The sequence below is a fragment of the Branchiostoma lanceolatum genome, chromosome 14, assembly GCF_035083965.1.
Source record: "Branchiostoma lanceolatum isolate klBraLanc5 chromosome 14, klBraLanc5.hap2, whole genome shotgun sequence".
NCBI classification, from domain to species: domain Eukaryota; kingdom Metazoa; phylum Chordata; class Leptocardii; order Amphioxiformes; family Branchiostomatidae; genus Branchiostoma; species Branchiostoma lanceolatum.
Genome location: NC_089735.1, coordinates 899,719 through 922,073, shown reverse-complemented (window position 1 = coordinate 922,073; position 22,355 = coordinate 899,719). Strand labels below are relative to the sequence as shown.

Below are 22,355 nucleotides of genomic sequence, written 5' to 3'. Positions count from 1 at the left end.
TGCTCACTGTTGACGTGGGGGTCTGACGTGTTTACTTGTGTTACAGACGTTATGGGGGTGCTCACTGTTGACGTGGGGGTCTGACGTGTTTACTTGTGTTACAGACGTTACGGGGGTGATCACTGTTGACGTGGGGGTCTGACGTGTTTACTTGTGTTACAGACGTTATGGGGGTGCTCACTGTTGACGTGGGGTCTGACGTGTTTACTTGTGTTACAGACGTTATGGGGGTGATCACTGTTGACGTGGGGGTCTGACGTGTTTACTTGTGTTACAGACGTTATGGGGGTGATCACTGTTGACGTGGGGGTCTGACGTGTTTACTTGTGTTACAGACGTTATGGGGGTGCTCACTGTTGACGTGGGGGTCTGACGTGTTTACTTGTGTTACAGACGTTATGGGGGTGATCACTGTTGACGTGGGGGTCTGACGTGTTTACTTGTGTTACAGACGTTATGGGGGTGATCACTGTTGACGTGGGGGTCTGACGTGTTTACTTGTGTTACAGACGTTACGGGGGTGATCACTGTTGACGTGGGGGTCTGACGTGTTTACTTGTGTTACAGACGTTATGGGGGTGATCACTGTTGACGTGGGGGTCTGACGTGCTTACTTGTGTTACAGACGTTATGGGGGTGATCACTGTTGACGTGGGGGTCTGACGTGTTTACTTGTGTTACAGACGTTATGGGGGTGATCACTGTTGACGTGGGGGTCTGACGTGTTTACTTGTGTTACAGACGTTATGGGGGTGATCACTGTTGACGTGGGGGTCTGACGTGTTTACTTGTGTTACAGACGTTATGGGGGTGATCACTGTTGACGTGGGGGTCTGACGTGTTTACTTGTGTTACAGACGTTACGGGGGTGATCACTGTTGACGTGGGGGTCTGACGTGTTTACTTGTGTTACAGACGTTATGGGGGTGATCACTGTTGATGTGGGGGTCTGACGTGTTTACTTGTGTTACAGACGTTATGGGGGTGATCACTGTTGACGTGGGGGTCTGACGTGCTTACTTGTGTTACAGACGTTATGGGGGTGATCACTGTTGACGTGGGGGTCTGACGTGTTTACTTGTGTTACAGACGTTATGGGGGTGATCACTGTTGACGTGGGGGTCTGACGTGTTTACTTGTGTTACAGACGTTACGGGGGTGATCACTGTTGACGTGGGGGTCTGACGTGTTTACTTGTGTTACAGACGTTATGGGGGTGATCACTGTTGACGTGGGGGTCTGACGTGTTTACTTGTGTTACAGACGTTATGGGGGTGATCACTGTTGACGTGGGGGTCTGACGTGCTTACTTGTGTTACAGACGTTATGGGGGTGATCACTGTTGACGTGGGGGTCTGACGTGTTTACTTGTGTTACAGACGTTATGGGGGTGATCACTGTTGACGTGGGGGATCCCGTGAGGATAAAGCGTGGAGACGACACCCTCCTCTACTGTAACTACTGGGGCATCCAGGTCGACCAGGCGGAAATAGAATGGCACTTCCGCTCCAGCTCTTCCATCACCGCCCCAAGGTGCGCGAAGTTCTGTGTCTGGTTTGCTGTCAGTGTGTCTGTCTGTCTGTGTGTGTGTGTGTGTTTGTGTATGTGTGTGTTTGTTTGTGTGTGTGTGTGTGTGTGTATGTGTATGCGAGCGCGCACGTGTGTGTGTGTGCGTGTTTCAGTATGTCTGTATGTGTGTGTGTGTCTGAAAGACTCTGTGTGTGTCCATGTGCCTGCGCGTGTGTGCATGTGCATGTGTGTGTGTGTGTGTGTATATGTATGTGTATGTATATATTTTTGTCAACAAGACTGGCAGTGACGCAAAACCTTGTTGTAAACATCTTCGTTGTGAATGACGAAGAACCTTGTTGTAAACATTTTCGTTGTGAATGAAGAAGAACCTTGTTTTGTTAGTCCTAAAATCTATTTTTTTTCTTCCAACAGGCAACAGATATTCCAGTACCGAGCTGACGGTAACATCGAGCACGCTTACGGGAACTTCGACGGGCGCGTGACGCGGGGCGACCGCGCGACGCTAGAGATCAAGAACATCACCGACACGGACGACGGCGTGTACGAGTGTGAGGTGGGCGCGGTGGGCCACCAGTCGGCCACCAAGAGCATTCCGCTCACCGTCTTAGGTATGTCAGGACGTTTCTTACGATCAGGGCCACTAAGGGTTCACCGTCTTAGGTATGTCAGGGCATTTCTTAGGATTAGGGCCACTAAGGGTTCACCGTCTTAGGTATGTCAGGACATTTCTTACGATGCAGACCACTAAGGGTTCACCGTCTTAGGTATGTCATGGCTTTTCTTACGATTAGGGCCACTAAGATCTAGAGTTCACCGTCTTAGGTATGTCAGGACATTTCTTAGGATTAGGGCCACTAAGGGTTCACCGTCTTAGGTATGTCAGGACATTTCTTACGATTAGGGCCACTAAGCGTTCACCGTCTTAGGTATGTCAGGGCATTTCTTACGATTAGGTAATAATAAGACATGTAGGGCCACCAAGAGCTTATTGCCTTAGTTATTTCTGGACAGTTTTTACCTTGGCCATCATTCACATTCGTCCTTCACTATTTTCAACTGAATCTTATAACCTTATCTTTAACTAGCTGTGGAGAAACAAAAGCAAGGTAAGGCCTATAGGACTAGGGCTATCCAGAGAATCCTGCTCACCGTGTTAGATATGTCAGGACATTTCTTACGATTGGGTAGTCATAGGGACTGTAGAGTCATTTATATTCTGCCTACACTGTTTACACCACCTTTACACACGGGCTATGTCTGATGCTAAGAAATACCATCGGTACCTTCATGGCCCTCCAGCATTCGCCGCACGACCGCAGACTGAGCACATTGTTGGGATAGTTTATCGACACGTGTCTTCTAGACTCCAACTGCCTCGTTACGGAAAAGGCTTTTTTTATCCTTTTCAGCGGTTAGTCCTATGACAGTTTGCTTGCAATTCTGCGACATCAAAAATCGTACGACGGGCCGTAAAACTCATTCACTTCGGTCTTCTTTTTCTTTAACATCAAAGTTTTTATCATCAACTGGCTCTGTTGAAACACAAAGCGTTTTGGGCTGTGTCCTTCGACAAGAGATGCCATCGTCCCCGTACAGAACCACGGCCGTCTCGGTTTGCTGTCGGTGAGTAATAGCCAATCCTACGGCTTGATGTGGGCCGCTAGTGCTTCCTGCCGCCGATCGGTCTTGTCTGCTCTATCATCGCTACATGACGTGCCTGACCCTCAGGTACCATTCATTCCGGAATCTCGCATCTTAAGGGAGCCAAAGATTTCCTTGACATTAAGGCAGAAACAACTCATCATGCAGGTTCTTCCGATACTTCAACCATTCAAGTTCCATGTCCGCAGCCGGGGATATTTATCACCTGTGGAAATGGAATAACCTTTCCATCCGAGATGCAAATTGGGATCACGACTACGCGGAGGGAACGAAAATGCCGCAACAAGTAGCGCCTTTTACTGCTCTTTAGTCCCGATTTATCGCACGAGACAGCAATCTTCGCTGTATGGATCAGCCTTGCAGATGTACTCCAGTCGTAAAGATAGGGACACTAGTTAGGTCACAGCTTCTTCTTTTTCCACGAATTTCTCATTTTTACCACCTCCAACATGAGAGACGCTGTATATACAACAATACGCCGGTTTGGTTACGCAGATTTTGTTTCTCCCTTGACCTATCTTACCCGTATTTTGGAAATCGTTGCCACCAAGCAGCTTGCGAAGCTGATGTGCTCCGAGGAAGGAGGCTACACCGGCTAAATATACAAATACAGATCTTTCCGGGAAGGACTTCTACGTTCTTTACAGATCAACTTCTCCAATGGAGATACAAAGACTCGTTGGGCCAAAGCACCACAGTCTCCTTCCCAATGAATTTCGCTAAACTTATATCAGCACCAGAAATCACGGATAGCCCTCTTTGTTATCTATCTATAAGAGGAATACTTTTATGATATCTTTTGAAACTTATAACGGGACAGAAGAAGAAAGGAAACCTAGTTGGGTCAAACCCTCTCCCAATGCATGGATATTTCCATGGGTGAACCGTTACTATTTGAGCGATGGTGCACAGAAACACACTGCCAGATACATTGTGTTGGTCTATTATAGGAAGAAAATGAATATTACAGAGTGCTGATGGCACACGTCAGAAAAAAAGTGCGAGAAATCGGCACATACAGAAAAATGTACCCAAAGCTAGTCTCCAACCAGACCCAATAGATTGCAAAGACCGTATCCAACTGGAAGAAGGAGCTTATAGTGCAATCTTGGCTATGAAAACTCCTTCTGCCTGTTGGATACGGTCTTTGCCAACCCGTAGGTCTGCTTGGAGACTACCCAAAGCGACCTCTGTCCTTTTCCTGATCGGTGTTGAAATAATCCTTCCCGGTAAGCAGCGGCTGCCATTTCCGCCGACACTGATGCCTGAGTGATGGCGGCGTACCCGGTGTGCTTGAAAAATGGCAGTGAGAGATTGCCTGCAGCTAAACAGCTTTTAACAAACACACTCCGTGTGGGAGTCGCTAAGCCCGAATATCCGTACGGATCAACAGACTACATTGACAAATCTACGTTTCACAGACCAGTGCGGCACATACAATATGAGCCATGGTGCGGCGGCGTTTCTGTACAAAGAGCGACTCGGTTGAATGATTCCATCTGAGTTTCAGTCAGGTAGAGTATTGATGATCTGCTGTGCTGTACATTGCCGACTATTCCTGTGAAATTTACACGCAGGATGGCCTCTCTCCTATCTGGATAAAGCACTACCCTGACGGGGAATATACGAGAAATAAGCATATTTGGAAATCTAGCCACGCAACCTTGCCCTTATAACTGATATCGCAGTCACTTTGAAAAGATTTTCAATAAATCATTATTTCGATATCAGTTATGAGAAGGGCAAGGCCTCCGTCTGACAGGCTTACAGCAGCAGAACTTGGCCCGTTCCTGGGCGTGTCGTGTCAAACCCAGCTATGTTGTGACGTAGCCTTCTGGACCCATTTTTGGGACAGTCGCGGATATCTCCTACAAAATCCAACCGTTTTTGGTGACTAAGAGTTTGTCATAAGTCCCTGCTTCAAGCTGCCGAAAATCCTGCCCGAAAAATACGACATATTTTCCTCAGTGTGCTTTCACGTTAAGACGGTAAATCCACAATCATAAGAAAACAGGGCAATCTCTTGTTCTCTCACAAAATCTCATCCATCTAAGATTCGACCTACATTTACAAGAAAAGGGTTTATTCGTGTCTTAAAGATGTCGATGATTACTTTAGCCTTCCGAAAATCCTACCGAAAAACACGACCAAAAATCGATTTACGCTGTTACGATATAAATCCACAAAACTCAAAAACAACATACCAAACGCTAGTTTTTTTTTGGCCAAATCTGATCCATCCAAGAGCTCATCAACATTTTACAGAAAAGGGCTTCTACGGGTCTAAAAGAGGCTACAATTTCTGTGGGGGCTCAAAACGGACCCTGCGCGCCACGTCTAATTGTGACGTTTGCGGAGGTTGAATCACCGACACCCAGTCTAATGACCGACTAACATGCGCGAATCAGACGTTACCAGAGTGTCTCCGCGTCCTGTTTAGGACTAATTGTGTGTGCGTCATTCGGCACGACGCCGAGCGGCGCAATCAGTCAGATCCTCCGTCTAATAAAGTGCCTGTAGCTGCAGCATTGCTTAAGTAGCGCGCTTAAGTTTTAGCGTCGCTTCAAATTAACCCTCATGGTTTCCTGACCTCCGAGCAGTCAGAGTTTGAGCAGTGCGTCGGGTCGCAATCAGGCTCCGCCAGGAAGCTGCTGCAATGTGTAGTAATAGGCATTGGGGTAGCGCGTACGTTGTCTGCATTATAATGTTTTAGTGGTGGCGCTAATATGAAATTCTCAACTTGAGTGGGTCACCACTAGTTCTGTTCTTTGTTTCATCATCTGTCAAAAACCAATTTAACTGTAATTCGAAGACTTAGGATCATAACAAGATCCATTCTCGAATGTGAAATGTGTAGTATCAGGATTCTCAACTCCTTGTCATTTTTGCATTTAGAAAATACAGCCTTAACACCCTCCTGACGAGATACTGAACAAATCACATGGCAAATGATACCTATCGGAATTTCAACAGTGACCCGGAGGTTTGAGGTCATGATGGAAGTTTTTGTAATTTGTCAACTCACTTGGATGTAGAGAGTAATTGTCACAAAGACAGAAATGCAGATTACCAAACTATTCCTAATTGGTTATGATGGCAGCTTCATCAGTGCAGTCAGAGTTTAAGTAGTTACTTTAGGACTTCTTAAAGATACAGAACACCTAAGTGACGGCACACGACAGCTATACATTGATAAGACTGCAATTTAAGTTTAAGCAGTGGTTTACGGACTTTGAGTCTTAATAAGACGCTATTAATGTGCACTTGTCTACTCTATAGAAGACTGTCACTTTTAACGAAACACAGAACAACCAACTCTGACATAACGGACGTAAATGACACCAGGGAAGGAGAGGTATATCAGAGCGATCAGAGTTTAAAGTAGTGGTTCGTAGACTTTGGGCTGTAATTAGGCTTCGTCTTGACTCTAGAGAGTAAGTTTGAAATAATACAGAACACCCAGTGATGCCATAATGAACAAATTGGGGCTCCATCATCAGGGTTTATGTGGATGATGCGTCCATTCACGATGATAGCAATGAAAACGAGCAACTGCGCAGTTTAATTGCTATCTGGAGTATACAGCACTTCCAAATTACACGTCACAAACGCGAGCCTTTCTTTATATTTTAGTGCCGCTGCGTTTTACTAATCTGAAACATTAAATGGATCATTTTCGATTCTCTCCTCGAGGGACCCGCGCGTTCTTCTTCAGTAGCTCCCTCAAAGGAACATCCGGGGGAATCTAGACGCACGCCGTACATCACGGGACTTGGCTCATTAGCTGGTGCGCTCCGCTCGCGCCCGTTTGTCACCGGAGAGCCCGATTAAAATCTGGCGCTAATACATCACATTATGCACCGTTCATCGCCGGGTTTGTGCAGAAACGGAGCCTGTAATGTGGGGCATTGTTTCTCCGAACTCATCCGTATTGTGATGATACATCCATTCCTGCCATCCTTCTGTTGAAGTGACGCCGTGTTGGCGTAACGGTAAAGGTACTTGGCCAAGAGCTCCTGGGATCGCATCTCTTGACGTGCCACCGATGTTTCGTTCTCGGGAAAGGCACTGTACACGACTTTCCTCTCTCCATCCAGGTTTTTGAATAGGTAGCTAACTTCGGAACTCCGGGAGGCGGTGGAAGGAGAGGGATGGGCCCTACTTTTTTAATACTGCGCCCTTGAGAAAGTAACATAATAACTTTATTGCAAGTTCATGCCCAAAGGCTAATTGCAGACAAACAAGTACACGGAGATACATGAAAATCGAAATAATCATCTAGTCTACTGATAACAACCCACTGTCCATTAATCGGCCTCACAAAAATGCTAAAGGGGCTTTCTTTGCCTTCACGTTTTTACCTTCTATTAAGGAGAGTTTAGCCGTTTGTATGCGCGCGCCGTAGAATCGTGCTGCAAGGGTCCAGTTTCATAAGTTGTACGACTGACAGCAAGTTGAACGGCTTTATCATTATGGGACATAGTCTTACAAAATTCAGCTGTCTTGTACGGTGTACCTGCAGCTGAAAATGCTTTCTTAGATCCCTTTGGAAAATTGGTTCTGAAAATGCTAAGAAATGAATATCGTATGATGAATTTGGCTAAGCCTTACACGTCACCTAAATGTTGCAGTGTAGCAGCCCATACGTCTATGTTGACACAATAATTGTAGCAATTTTCTTGGCAACAAAAGTTCCGCCTTATCTGCTGTAGCCACAGCGCTGCACGTGCCCGGGGGGTCGGGTACTGGCCGGGACAAACCCTTTATTATCCCCGGGGGGTCGTGCTCTGACAGGGACAAACCATTCATAATCCCACAGGGAATCCTCTGTATTCTGACTTGATGGAAAGAGCAATATACCCCCAAAATTGTTACTCAAGCAACTGGATAAAGTTCAGCTGCTTGAGTAACTATTTTGGGGCGAATCTTACTATCTGGATATCTAACCTTCATCAGCGTAAAGAGCAATATGTTTCTGATTTTGTTTCAGCATTTTCTTTTGACAATTCACAAATGAAAAATCAACGACAATTTGAGCCCTAGATAATACAAGGAAAGTCGTGAAGCTTCCTCTCCTCGTCCTGTTGTTTAAAGACGTGAAAGACAGAGACTTGCTTTAGAACCAAGAAAATCTAAAGCGAAAATACGAAGGTACGCCGTGTAGAGTTTGAACTTATTCATAGTCCTTTGAGATTCACGAATACCCAATCAACTCCACATCTTATCGGATGAAACTTTAACCCTCGTCCTGCTGGATTTCAGAGCAAAAATGTACCCCCACCTGCCCAGACACCTTTGAAACAAAGGGTACTAGGTTTTTATTGCTCATTTTAAGTTACCTCACTTTACAACAACCGCGAGGGTGCAACGTACACATTCTAGAAATACCCTCAACCCGGCAATTAGTCAGGGCTAGCATACAGAACAAGCATGTGCAAACCGATAATTGTCAGGGCTAGCATACAGAACAAGCATGTGCAACCCGACAATTGCCAGGGCTAGCATACAGATCAAGCATATGCAACCTGACAATTGTCAGGGCTAGCATACAGAACAAGCATGTGCAACCCGACAATTGTCGGGATCGACAGGACAAGCATGTGCAACCCGACAATTGTCAGGGCTAGCATACAGAACAAGCATGTGCAAACTGACAATTGTCAGGGCTAGCATACAGAACAAGCATGTGCAACCCGACAATTGTCAGGGCTAGCATACAGAACAAGCATGTGCAAACTGACAATTGTCAGGGCTAGCATACAGAACAAGCATGTGCAAACCGACAGTTGTCAGGGCTAGCATACAGAACAAGCATGTGCAACCCGACAATTGTCGGGATCGGCAGGAATAGGGTTTTAACATTCGAAGCAAATTTCAAAGTTTTAAGACCCCACCATAACTGGAGAGGCTTTGCATGGCAAGTACTAAGAGGCAATAACCACCGTTCCATGAGAGACAGCAGTAGACAGCGCCGCGCGTCAGGATGGCTGCTGACCTTCCCACTGACCCGATACAGAATCGCGTGGAGTATGAATGTATGATTATAACATGTGCCGTATGAAAGGCATAAGTATTCTCATCTCATCAAAGATCTTACAAAGACGAGATTTTAGAAGAATTCATCAGCCGTATTTAGTGGCTGGATTTGAATAATGCTGTAATCAGCATGTTGACTTGCATTCAATGCGACATCCTTTATAATATATATTCGCAGAGAATTGAAAATCGTTGCAAAATTCACACTTAGCTGCTGTAAGCATGAATAGTATGAGGCTCGTACGCTGTAGTTTTGCATTCCTAACTTTGAATAAAGGGGGTGTCCCTGTGTTGTAGTGGTCTGCGCCTTTGTCTCTCACCACACCTGGTTCAAATTACTTGGACCAGAAGGACTGGGGTTCAAGCCCCAGGTAGGACACCTCTGGACAAGAGGCGCATTGAGTCATACCAAAGACTTTATGAAATACTTGTGAAACAGTACACATAATTGTGAAACAGTATGGAAGTTAAACACACTTCACTGCCAGTGGACTAGCCCCCTGCTACAGTTGTACCACAGTGTGGCTATGAAACGGAGATGGGCACCGCCCTATACATCAATAATGGTGTGGGAGGATTTTAACATTAACTAACTTTGAATAAAATGGTGGCTGCGGGCCAAAAACTCGGACGAGGCCACGATTCTGAAGGGACAGCTGCGTAGTAACAAATTTACAGTAGTGATATAAACGTGTTCATATTCCTCAATTAGTACATTTGAAATTACATGATTATGCTTGAACTTGACTGAGTTGAACTGTAATTTCTAACACAAAAAAGATGGACGTATGACGTACCAGAATTGCCAACTGACGAAACCAAGTCTTTGTCGAGGAATGAGCAATCCACTGCTTCTATGACGACACATTAGGCAGATAGAACACGTGATTCGGTGAGCAGTGGATCATATGCTGCAGAAAGTCTATGGCGCCCCCCGCCTCTGTTGAGGGATGGCTGTGAATCTCTGATGCAGATGGCTCCTTTTATGTCGGTTCCGCTACGTTAGAATTATTCAGGTCGTGTCGAGATATCATAGATGACTTACGCACAGGCATTTATGAAGGATGGCCAGTAAGTGTGTGGGATAATGAGGCCATTGCTCATTGTTGTTGTGTAAAGGAGCACACGACAACGTTCATTGCGCTGGCTGTGTTCGGTGAAAATAACTTCTAACCTCCTTGTGGAAGACAGTAGAGCAGGTACCGAAACGTCCGACCCGGGAAAACAATGTTGTTCAAAAGAAAACGATGTAGAACTTCTAACCATCTTGTTTGATGAGGTATTATAAGTAGCTGCCATTCAGTAGTCAGATACGTGCAAAGTAGAGTTGTTACTCCAATAAGCACCAATACGCCGGCAGGACATGACATCCGGTCCTTTTGTAGTTCTTGCACACCCGTGATAACACGACGTTCTCCTACTGAAGCAGCGTTATGCTAAAAGCAATCGACTTTTGCTGGATCCCAGACAGAATGGCAAACGTGGCCAGCCGCAAAATTGATTACATTCTACACTACCTGAGATCGCTGCAGCTCTGGCAGGGTTGCAACCCTGCAGACCCGAATCAGCGACTGGGGAAAAGTCATTGCCTTAATGACCCTGGGTAGAATTGAGAAGTTTTAGCTAAAGAGGCCATGTCATATTGCACTCGATCTCAGGGCCGCCATCCTAGTTGCTGGAACAAAACTTGGTTGGTTGGTTGGTTGGTTGGTTGGTTGGTTGGTTGGTTAGTTGGTTGGTTGGTTGGTTGGTTGGTTGGTTGGTTGGTTGGTTGGTTGTTGGTTGTTGGTTGTTGGTTGGTTGGTTGGTTGGTTGGTTGGTTGGTTGGTTGGTTGGTTGGTTGGCTGGTTGGCTGGCTGGCTGGTTGGTTGGTTGGTTGTTGGTTGTTGGTTGTTGATTGTTGGTTGGTTGGTTAGTTGGTTGGTTGGCTGGTTCGTTGGTTGGTTGGTTGGTTAGTTAGTGGTCTGATTGGTTGGTAGATATCATAGTTATGGGCTGTAAATACACGTGTTGTCGTGTTGGCGCAAGGGTTAAAGTATTTGGCCCAGATGTCCTTGGTTTGAATCCCCTGATATACCACTGATGTTTAACCCATGGGAGAGGCACTTAAGACGACTTCCCTATCACCACCCAGGTGTGAAATAAGTACCTGACTTCGGTTGGGCAGGTAAAAGGCGGTGGAAGGAGAGGGATGGGCTCCGCCTTCCACTACCGTGCCCTCGACAAAGTGGATAACAAGCAAATATCACTACGGGCACTTAAAGGACAGGGGACTGCCTTTACCTTAATGAATATAATCATTATGCAAATCCACATTTACCTGGCAGATTCCTGGTTTAACTAACCAACGTGGCTGACAATACTTACGTTATAGTCACGTTACTGCAAACAATACTCAGACGACACTAATGTCGAAAATAGAATGTTTTGTTTGAATGGTAAAGTTTTAAGTTGCTAGAATATTTTGAGAATTTGAATTGCATAGTTCCTGACGCACAGATATCAGTTTAAACGTAGTAAAGATCTACTTTTACTGGACATCGTTGCCTTTTTGTACAGTTCTGTCACTTGTGAAAACCAAAGTTGCATGTCTATTGGTAAAAGAAACATGGAAACATTTGGTAATACCATATCGCATTTCTACAACAAGACCGGAACAGCATCCATGTAGATACCAGAAGTAGATAAAGCGCGTTCGCTCACGCTGGCTACGCGACTTGACTTCCATGTAAATGCCGGCAGCCGTATCTGTGCTCCCGCGGGGAAAGTGCGCGACGCTCGTGAATTGGTGCAATAAATTTTACTGCTGGAAATCGACAGAGATAAGAGCGAGCAGCTGAAGTGATGAGTAAAAGCGTTGATTATGCCGCTCCACTTTAAAGGCACCCAGAGCATTTTATGAGGCTTGAAAACTGGAAATATTCTAGTTGCTGTAATTTTTTGAATTGACATTTTATGCCACTGTTAACCACATTTGCGTGCGGATTTCTTATCAAAAGTGCTCAAAAGCGGCACAAAAATAAGCTACATGGTGATCTTTTAGTTTCACTCGCCTAGTGTAAATAGAACAATACCATAGCCCCGCACAACTCCGTCAAAACGTAGAAATGCAAAATTAAAACATAAAAATGCAAATATTTGATGGACATGCAGTCTCTCTCTCATTGGTCGAACCGCTAATTGTGATGGACAGTCAGGATCAGTCTATAAGGGCTTGGATTTTCAATCAGTTCTCACCACACAACGACATCGTATCTTTGCTCCTTTAATGTCGATATGTAATGGTACAGTGTTATCGAAACTTACTATGTGTAGAAATGACTAGAAGTTCGAGTTTTTTATTCAAGTTTCAAGCCTTATAAAATGCTCTGGATGCCTGTAAGGTACTAAACATCACGTACAGTGGGCGTAAGTGTTGTACTTCCTTGGTACACGGACATTCAATCTAAAAATGCAGCAAGCGGTAAACACAAAAACAGAGCTCGGGTGCTTTGAGGCAAACTTGAATCGGACCTTTTTTTTTTCAATCCCTGAAATTGTATGTAACCAAGGTATAGACATTCTCCTCCGACTGTTGTTGTCCATATTCTAGTAGTGCTCCTCAACCTTTCTTTAAATCTAATAACAGAATTGATTTAGCCTGATGGGACAATAGCATTCTTCTGGACGCCGAAATCGAGTTTAAATGACTCGTGAATCCCTCGAACACAGACAGAAATGTCTCTACCAGACTAACCGCGCCGGCTATTGAGAGAACATTTGACGGGGGACTTTGGCCATGGAGGGTAACATTCGCAGCAGTATTGGACCCTATCTCCGTAGCCGATTCCCTTCATACAATTGACTCTATTTTGGCCAATTTCTACTATTATCCCAGCGACCCGCGGAGGCTGGTAGAGCCTAACAGAAATGCCCCAGTGGCCTCCATTAGCTATTGACTTCCAAACTGGACACGGGCTTAGTGGAGATTCGATGGGAAGATGGTGTAATTACATAAGCGGTAATTGTTGATACCTCAGTTACGTTTGGCTTGTAAAAATCAATCCCCACCGTGAGGTAAAGCTCTATAGCAGTTTGTGTGGTAGGTAAAGGTAGTTCCATAGTCTTTTTGAGGCCGTAAGGGCAGAAGGTTTTTATCCACTGTGTCTAGGGCACGGTATTAGAAGCCGGAGCCCAACCCTCCTTCCACCGCCTTTCAAGTCCCCATCCAAAGATAGGTACCCTCAGAGAGAGAGAAAGAGAGAGAGAGAGAGAGAGAGAGAGAGAGAGAGAGAGAGAGAGAGAGAGAGAGAGAGAGAGAGAGAGAGAGAGTGAGAGAGAGAGAGAGAGAGAGAGAGAGAGAGAGAGAGTAAGAGCAATCACTACTGCAGGGGCTAGTTCAACTAGTGGTGTGTGCTCAACTACCGTACTCTCCCAAATGCTAAGTGCTAAGCAAAGAAAGCAGTATGTACCATTTGAAAGTTTTGGTATGCCTCGGCCGGAGATCGAACTCATGACCTACCGAATACCGCGAGGGCGAACGCTTCACTTACTTAAGACATCTCTAATTCGAATGTAACAATTCCTATTTTATGAGGAATTTGTCAGCTAGAATAAACCATACATAAGCGATCAAAACTAGGTACACGAGAGACATGCGATGAAAACAGCTTACGTAACGTGTCCACAGCATTTTGTTCTCGCAGCAGGAATGTCTCGTGTCCTTGGCAAATTTTCCAATTCCTTTCTATGTAATGTAATTATGGAAAATATCTCATCTATAACGGCGTGGAAATAGAATTATGAAGTCAATAACTTCGTTGGATCGTTGCCAAATTGACACAAATGGGAAAAATGAAATCCTCTGATAGAAACTCACGACGTTTTAAATCCACTTTCCCATTCGTTAGGGACAAGACGTGTTTTAATTAGTTTGCCTGGCGATAAAGATTAGTTTACTGACTGGTGAAAGTTTCCATCCTTCTGAATAAAAAGTTTTTAGGTGTTAAAGTATATGATCGATACAACCTGAACCTTTACATGTACGTTATATTGAGTATTTACTGCAAGCATGAGTTTATACGCGACATTACAAATGGCACGTTACAATGAATGTACAGTAGAGGTCATCTTCCAGCACATCGCGGTGGCGGCAAAATACTATCCAGGCCGCAGCAATCGTCAACTGGTCCCTTTGAATTTCGGGCGGCCTGGATAGTATTATATTTTATCCCGTAGAGATCTGCTTGGAGTTAACCGTAGAAGCACATATTGCGGAAGGTGAAATACCCAAGTTTTCTGCAGGAAAAATTTCAAATAAAGATACGAAATAACGAACATTCTTTACTCAAATAAACACGAGCAGATTCGCAAGATTTACTTCACAATTTGTATCTAGCAGTCAGTGGAGAATATGTTTTGCTTATAAATTATGTTGTTGTGTTTATGGATTTATTGGTGATTGTGTTGCCACTTCCGACGGTGGATGGTATACTTATGCTTAGCATGTGCTTCACTTACCTCTTAAAGTGACACGGTTTGCTGGATAAGTTTTCCCCAAGTAAAATGCCATCTGGAGAATCTTCTTAAAGTGTTGGTTCTGTCTTGAGCGCCCAATGCTGTCATTTTGAGATGTTTTAATGCTTTTCAACCCATAGACCACCTGGACTATGATTGCTTCCCATGTAATTTCATATTGACATTTTGCTCTCGCTAAATCCCCTGTCACTTTTAGCCAACCATATGCCTCCAAACCTTCTACAGACCATGGTTGGGAGTTAAGCCATTCTCACACATAGCCAACCTCTCTTACACACACACCTCCTTCAGCGTGGCTCAAAGGCGGAGTCATTCCGGTACCCAAGAAAGGAGATCTAACACAAGCCGCAAACTACCGTGGGGTCACTCTTACACCCATAGCTGCTAAGGTTTTTAACAAACTTCTGTTAAACCGTCTTGTAGATATACTCTTGAGGAAAAAACAGAATGGCTAGAAGAGGTAGGTCCTCCATATCGCAAATCCGCTCAATCCGTAGAATCATAGAAGAAATTAGAAGATGCAACATTGACCTAGTACTGCTCTTTGTCGACTTCCGTAAGGCATTCGACTCCATAGACAGAAACATCATGTTTGACATAATTCTCCTGTATGGAATAATTCTACCCATTGTCATTGCAATCAAAGCATTATACATAAACACTAGAGCAACAGTGATCACCCCTGACGGTGAAACAAGCCCCTTTGAGGTAACAGCTGGTGTCCTTTAAGGGAACACATCAGCACCGTTTCTCTTCATTGTGGTACTGGATTATGTTGGCCGCCTCTCATTAGACAGTATGCAGGAAATGGCATTGAAATCCAACCTGGAAGAAGAAGTCGTCCAAGAAGTAGTGAGCCATGGCAGTCAGTTGTGAGCTAGGTCATCTGTGGTTGGGTTTTGGTCGGTGGGGTGGCCCACTTATCTTTAAAAGTCGTCTGCGCCAGCCGACTTTAAACTTTGACAAGGAAAAGTTTGGGGAAGGTCCTAAATGTGTGACTGTGGCTTAAACCAACTCGACTTACCATACTATACACAGTCGCCTAGTCTTGTCCATTTGTCTGTGACGTTTTTATACAACTCTCTCCTCATATATCCAACCATCCGTGACATAATCGTGATATAAAACGAGTCTCCTGGGTTAATTGGATTTTATAGGATCGATAAAAACGCCAGCTTCAGGAAATCTTAGATAACACAATTTCTCCCTTAATCACTCCGCTCCGTCATCATTAACTCCAGGAAGATGGATGTTTCGGCTGTTCCTGCCTCTGGTCAATAACGCTTCTCTTTAATCATCTTTATTACAAACAAGCGCCATAAATCATCCAGTAGGGGAGTATGACTGAGGGCGCTTCTAGAAACTGGGTTTTAAACTAACAAAAGGGGCAGGAATTAATGGACAGAGTGGGCAATGAGTGGCCCATTAATCTTCACGCAGTCTTTAAATACACATTTCCTCTAATCAAGTCAGCCAACAAGTATCCATACCGTATATAGGGTTTTACTTTGGTTGTTCATTCGCACGATAACAATTGTTTATCTGTGTCTAGTATGCATGGGGTAGGAGCAAGCGTTAGGGTTAGGGTTAGGGCTAGGGTTAGGGGTAAGACTTGGGGTTAGGGTTAGGGTTAGAGCTAGAGTAAGGCTTGGGTTGGGGTTAGGGTGAGGATGTACACGTGAATCGTCTGTCCTCATCAGAATATTTTTAGCGAGCTAATACTTGATCGATGTACTGATCATGTTTGACTTGCATTGTCTTCTTCCGTTTTCAGTGCCACCTTCCACTGTTGAGATCACCGGCTGGGACTCCCAGTCTCCCTTGCGCGCGGGGGACCCCTTGCGGCTGTCTTGCACAACTACAGGCGGCAAGCCCTCGCCGCAGATCACGTGGCTTAGAGGGAACACTGACGTCACACCGCAGGGGCCTTCACCCACGCCTTCCCCGGACTCCACACGGGTGAGCTGCCAATCAAATCAATCAATTAGCCAATCGATCGATCGATTAAAATCAAATCACTAGAATTAGCCAATTGTTTTTGTGTGTATACCATAACAATGTATGATGAGTACAAAACAAGTATCGATTAGGCCACAGCAAGTAAATTTTATGGATGACATCCTCTGCAGGCTCCAAATTTAGTGCGCGCAGGCGAAAAAAAAAGATATCCGCATGTTCAAACTTGAATACCACAAAGTATGTAAGAAGAAATGAAGCAACAAAAACATGGTTTTATAACCAGCGAGTCTTTTATCCTAACATTAACTAACGCTAGCTGATGTCAACATTGAAATCACTGTAAAGTTAGATCCGGGTTAGTGTAGCATGTCAAGAACGAAGAGACAAGGCTTCGCGTACACCGGGTACAGGAGTCTCATGAGTCATGAGGCAGACTGACTGTGACCAGATATTACTGGCTCTGCTCACTTTGTCTCAACTGAAATTCTCTCTGCTATTGCTGCCCTGACTGCCTGAATTTCCGTGCCTCAGAAATCCGTCGTCTTTTTATTCTGTCTTCAACAGACAGACAGCTAGACAATGGTCTACTCAAACCGCATTACATCAGTTACTTCATCTGACCCTGTTATCGGATTTGTTAGTACATGTATTTCACTTCATTCAAGAAAAAAAACCCATCGGATTACACGTTGTTGATAAAAATGGCACAGCAATTATAGACTAATTCCAATTACAGGTTTGGTATGAGGGCTGCACTTTGTCTTCCGGTTGGTGACAATGAGAAATCTTATTACAACTTGCATGCACAATAATTGTACAACACATTTGTACGGATTTGTCATCATTCCTGTATGTGCAAATGCCTTCTCAAGGCGTCTAGAACGTTTTTGTGATGGAAGTGGTGGACGTTTGCAACATTTTGCCCCATTTTCGGTAGATTGACCATTGCCGAAGGACAAAAAATTCTTGTTTTTTATTTCAAAATCAGGCGAAAATCAATGCGCTCGCTGATGTCATCCATAAAATTTACTTGCTGTGGCCTTAGCTAGATAGCTAATCTTTATTGCCAGGTCATATTTCTATCTTACCATAAAATCAACTGTAAAATTGCTTATCGTAGTTGTGACTTGATGAGACAGTTTGGAGAACTCTTCTTGGCGCCCTACATGGTAGGAAGTGTGCTGAACTCACTGTTAAATTGACCTCCACGACAAGTTATATCGCAGAGTCAATTTAACGCCATGAGAGATCATTCCTACTCTGCCCCTCACTTGACTGAACTTGTTTCTGAGTCTCGCTCTGCCAATTGGCTCTCAATGTTGTTGAAAGTTTCATACACTCCGGTTCTTTGATCTGCGAAGTCGCTGGGATGTCGGTTGCAGTTCAGCAAACCTCAATCCCGTATGAAAAAAAGGAGCCTCGTGCTTCAAAGATCTGCATATTGAACAATCCGATACACTTATCAGTAAGAGTAGGGTGTGTCTGTTTGCCTGGTTGATATCATTGTTAGTAATACATTACTGGCTCACGCCTCGTCTCTCGTCACTCACTGACCGAACAAGCGACTAGCGGGCCCGCCCCTACACCCATTCTCCCTTACAACACTGTCAACAGATGCCAACTGCCTGCAAAAAATCAAGACCATAAACCAACACCCTTTCAGAAAAATGTTCTGCTGCAGTACCAAGGTCAAACACTAGCGGGGCTAAAACCGACATTGACGTTCGTCCTTCCAATATGTACCCACTTAACAAATATCATAACAATCTACGTTGATGAGGGTTAGACATCCAGGTAATAAGATGCGCCCAAAACTTTATCCAATTGCTTGTGTAACTTTTTTGGGCTTATCATTACAATCTATTCAGAGGCTCTTAAGTTATGATGAACACAAATATCTGGAAACACAGACACACAGCCCAAAACAATACCTCAATCATGGAGGTAACTATCAATCAATCACGCTTTATTGCGCAACAAATGTAACAGGTACAAATGTATGGCAAGTTCGTAGTTAGTACAAAATATCAAGACGTATAATTATGTCTTAAAGTTTGCTTATTAACAATGCTAATGAATTCTACAAACTGAAGACTAAACCCTACGGTATCCAATGAGAGTAATACAGTATACGTATATGGAACATGTATTACATGATACACATGAAACTAAGTTTACAATGACCAATGTCTCCTCATTCTGGCAGGTGACCCTTGACCTGCAGATCGCGTCGTTATCGAAGGATGACCACCAGGCCCGGTACACCTGTAGGATCGCGCACGAGACGCTCTCCGACCCGCTGGAGAAGGCCATGCAGCTCAGCGTGCAGTGTAAGTGCAACTCCAACTCTAGCTGCGAATAGCTGCACTGCTGCAGTCTAGAGCGTACTAGTCAGACGATAAAAAGGCTCTAACTGTATTGTTCCAATTAAAAGTAGTATTTATGGTAAATCTTCAACTGGTTTCAAATACATTTTGCAATTATGTATACACATGTGTGGAGGCGCTAGCCAGATTCCCTGTCACTATTGTAGCAAAGACAATGACAATATGTAGTTAACATAAGTACATGTATACACTATGGATAGTATTGCTGATTATAGGAGGTAAAACAGTCTGAGTTAAAGAGATAGGAGGATTAGGGCCATGGCGACGATGTGATACCGGTGTGGCAGCCATGTGAATATTGTGTGATGTTCACGTGATATCGGTGAGGCAGCCATGTGAATATCGTGTGATGCTCACGTGATATCGGTGTGGCAGCCATGTGAATATCGTGTGATGTTCACGTGATGTCGGTGTGGCAGCCATGTGAATGTTGTGTGATGTTCACGTGATGTCGGTGTGGCAGCCATGTTGATATTGTGTGATGTTCACGTGATATCGGTGTGGCAGCCATGTGAATGTTGTGTGATGTTCACATGATATCAGTGTGCTCATCATGTGTATATCATATATGACCTTTCCGCCTAATGTGAAACAAATAAGATATATTGATCAGTTCGTTTCGGTGTGCGTTGTTATACCCTGTTTAACATGATGCCATAATGACCTCACAGATGCCCCCATCATCTCCATCGCGTCCAACCCGGATGTGACGAAAGAAGGAGAGACCGCTACTCTGGTCTGCAACACGGACAGCAACCCCGCCATCCGCAACTACCAGTGGCTCAGGGACGGCAGGTAAGATTCAGCTCACCAGGTCATCGGATACAATTTGTTTTCATTATCAGTACTTTCAGACATGTTATACTTCGGCAGCTTTATACTTTCACCGTGAAGAATACAGACAGTCTTTCTCGTTTTAAGTAATGACAAGTTTATCGCAGTTTTTATATCTAAAGACAAATTGCGAATGATTGGACAAAAAACGTGAAAGAAGAAAAATCTTCCGACTGAATATTGTGACATGGATCATAAATCTAAATCTCCCCTCAGTCTTGTGAGGTTTGACTTCTTTTTTGGAGACAGTGGAATATAGAAAAGCACTTTTTTTTCTAACGACGGGATGCTGTTATTTTAAGGCCACACCAATTTAATTTCTTGATTAACGGGTTTTATTTTTAAATTTAAGCACGAGGACATCATTAAAATAGAAGGCTTGGGTGAAAACTTGCACCTGACCCTGTTCACTCCATGAAACTGTGTGCACCAAAGTACAAACTTTCCTCTGAGATTCTGTTTTCATGCTGATTTTCCAATCTAGCATTTTCTTAAATTCCGTTAACCAAGAAATTAAGATGGTGTGGCCTAAGAGGAAAGTAAGTTTCGTTCTGCCTGTAAACGCGGAAAGGTTGGTTTACTATCACTGTGTTGCCGCTGATACACTGTTTACTTACCATTTGAAGTTCTGTTATTATCATTCTCTTGTTTGAAACTCCGAAATTTCTGTTACATCTTATTTTAAGTTGTGTTGTAATTATTTGGTTATACTTGAAAGTTCTGTTATTGTTATTGTTATCTAAGATGAGTTTTGAATTTCTTTTATCACTACTGGATGGCACCCTCACTGCATATGTTATTTTCATTTAAAACATCGAATAAAAAAATGTAAAAAAAAATTGATAAAATGTAAAAAAAAATTAAAAAATTTTAAAAAATTTTAAAAAATGTAAAAAAATTTTAAACAAAAATCAAAAATTTTAAACAAAAATCAAAAATTTAGAAAAATTTTGAAAAAAAAATTAAAACACTGTGTTGGTTCCAGGTCGGTCCAGCGCGGCGACGGGCAGCAGCTGACGATCCCGAACCTGCAGCGGGACGACCAGTCCGTGTACACCTGCCAGGCCATCAACGATGTGGGCAGCGGCAGCGGCAACTTCACGTTGAACGTGGCCTGTAAGTACTATTTTTTTACAGCAGAATCCGCTTATTTGCATAATTGATTTGTTAGTGTATTTTATGCAATGATAAGGAGTAGTTTTATTTTATGCAAATAGGAGAATTCAAAAATGGCTAATGCAATTATGCCATTTTATTTATAATGGAGTGAATGGGGAATGGTTTTGGTTTTCAGAATTTTATGCATATCCCCGAAATATGCTATTAACAGTAATGCAAATAGCTGGATTTATTTTTACTTAGCACAAATCAAGATACAAGTGAAAACAATAACAAAATCATAACACGCATCTGCAAGGGTGGCCGAAAGCTTGCACGCCCAAATGTAGGTCACCCAGGTAACTACGATTGCAGCATAAATGAAATCAACCAAATCAAGTAAACGATTAAGTACGACATAAAAAGAATTATAATCATGTTGTCCTTATGACATCCTGTCTTGCCAGAAGGTCACTACCATATCTTATCGGACTGCGTTCGCTTCCGCCCGGGTTAGCTGACCATCTGTCACCAGCCAATCACGTCATCACCTACGGTCAAGAAGCAACGTGATTGGCTGTTAACTCTCCCTCCAACAAGTGGAGGAAGAGTATCGGATTGGCTGGCTATCGCTAACACAGCAAGAATCATATTCAACTCATCACCTTGTTCTTCGCTTAGACAAACTGAAATAGATATAGAATACAACACGGTGTATTCCGTGTCACCCGAGGTACCAGCCCGAGCGCGGGAGGGCTGAGACCGAGGGTGATGCGGAATACACCGTGTTGTATTTTATTTATGTCATACCCACCCGAGAAAACACACATTTCAATGCGGAATGCGCCAGAAGTTGAGGGAGTTTTGTGTCCTCGAGCAAAAAACTGTAACAGCATCGATCCCAACCACCGAATCCGGTATTCAAATTTTCGACTGCGGCGCAACCGGCGTGCTCGAAATACATTCGAAATATTCTATGGAAGCCCGTGTGATACAACTCCCGAACCCTATGTGATACGGGAAATTATCACACGGTCCGGAACACCCGTATCAGGCCCAGGCATGACATAATTCGCAATACACTTAGGATTGTTACTATCATATCTATAACGAACCGTCTCGACTCTTACAGACCCTCCACAGATCAACACCACGGCTATCCAGGGCGAGAAGCTGACGAGGCTGGGAGACCGGGTCAGTTACAAGTGCCAGGCGGACGGCAACCCCGCGCCAACCGTGTACTGGCGGGTGAAGAACACGAAAGTCAGGTGGGCGGTAACGGCTCAGTTTCAGTTTAATTGGTAACAACTTGCATGTAACAAATGTACA

The 22,355-nt window shown here is 44.0% G+C and overlaps 1 protein-coding gene across 3 annotated transcripts in view; it reads left to right on the top strand.

The window, feature by feature from the left end:
- Nucleotides 1-22,355, top strand: part of LOC136448141 (kin of IRRE-like protein 3) — a 75,770-nt gene that overhangs the window by 23,314 nt on the left and 30,101 nt on the right. For all 3 annotated transcript variants that reach the window (XM_066447303.1, XM_066447304.1, XM_066447305.1), the window contains exons 2-8: nucleotides 1,380-1,533; nucleotides 1,945-2,141; nucleotides 16,523-16,707; nucleotides 18,914-19,037; nucleotides 19,766-19,889; nucleotides 20,914-21,044; nucleotides 22,159-22,294. In XM_066447303.1, the coding sequence (XP_066303400.1) occupies nucleotides 1,380-1,533; nucleotides 1,945-2,141; nucleotides 16,523-16,707; nucleotides 18,914-19,037; nucleotides 19,766-19,889; nucleotides 20,914-21,044; nucleotides 22,159-22,294 (1,051 nt within the window). The remainder of the gene's footprint in view (nucleotides 1-1,379; nucleotides 1,534-1,944; nucleotides 2,142-16,522; nucleotides 16,708-18,913; nucleotides 19,038-19,765; nucleotides 19,890-20,913; nucleotides 21,045-22,158; nucleotides 22,295-22,355) is intronic.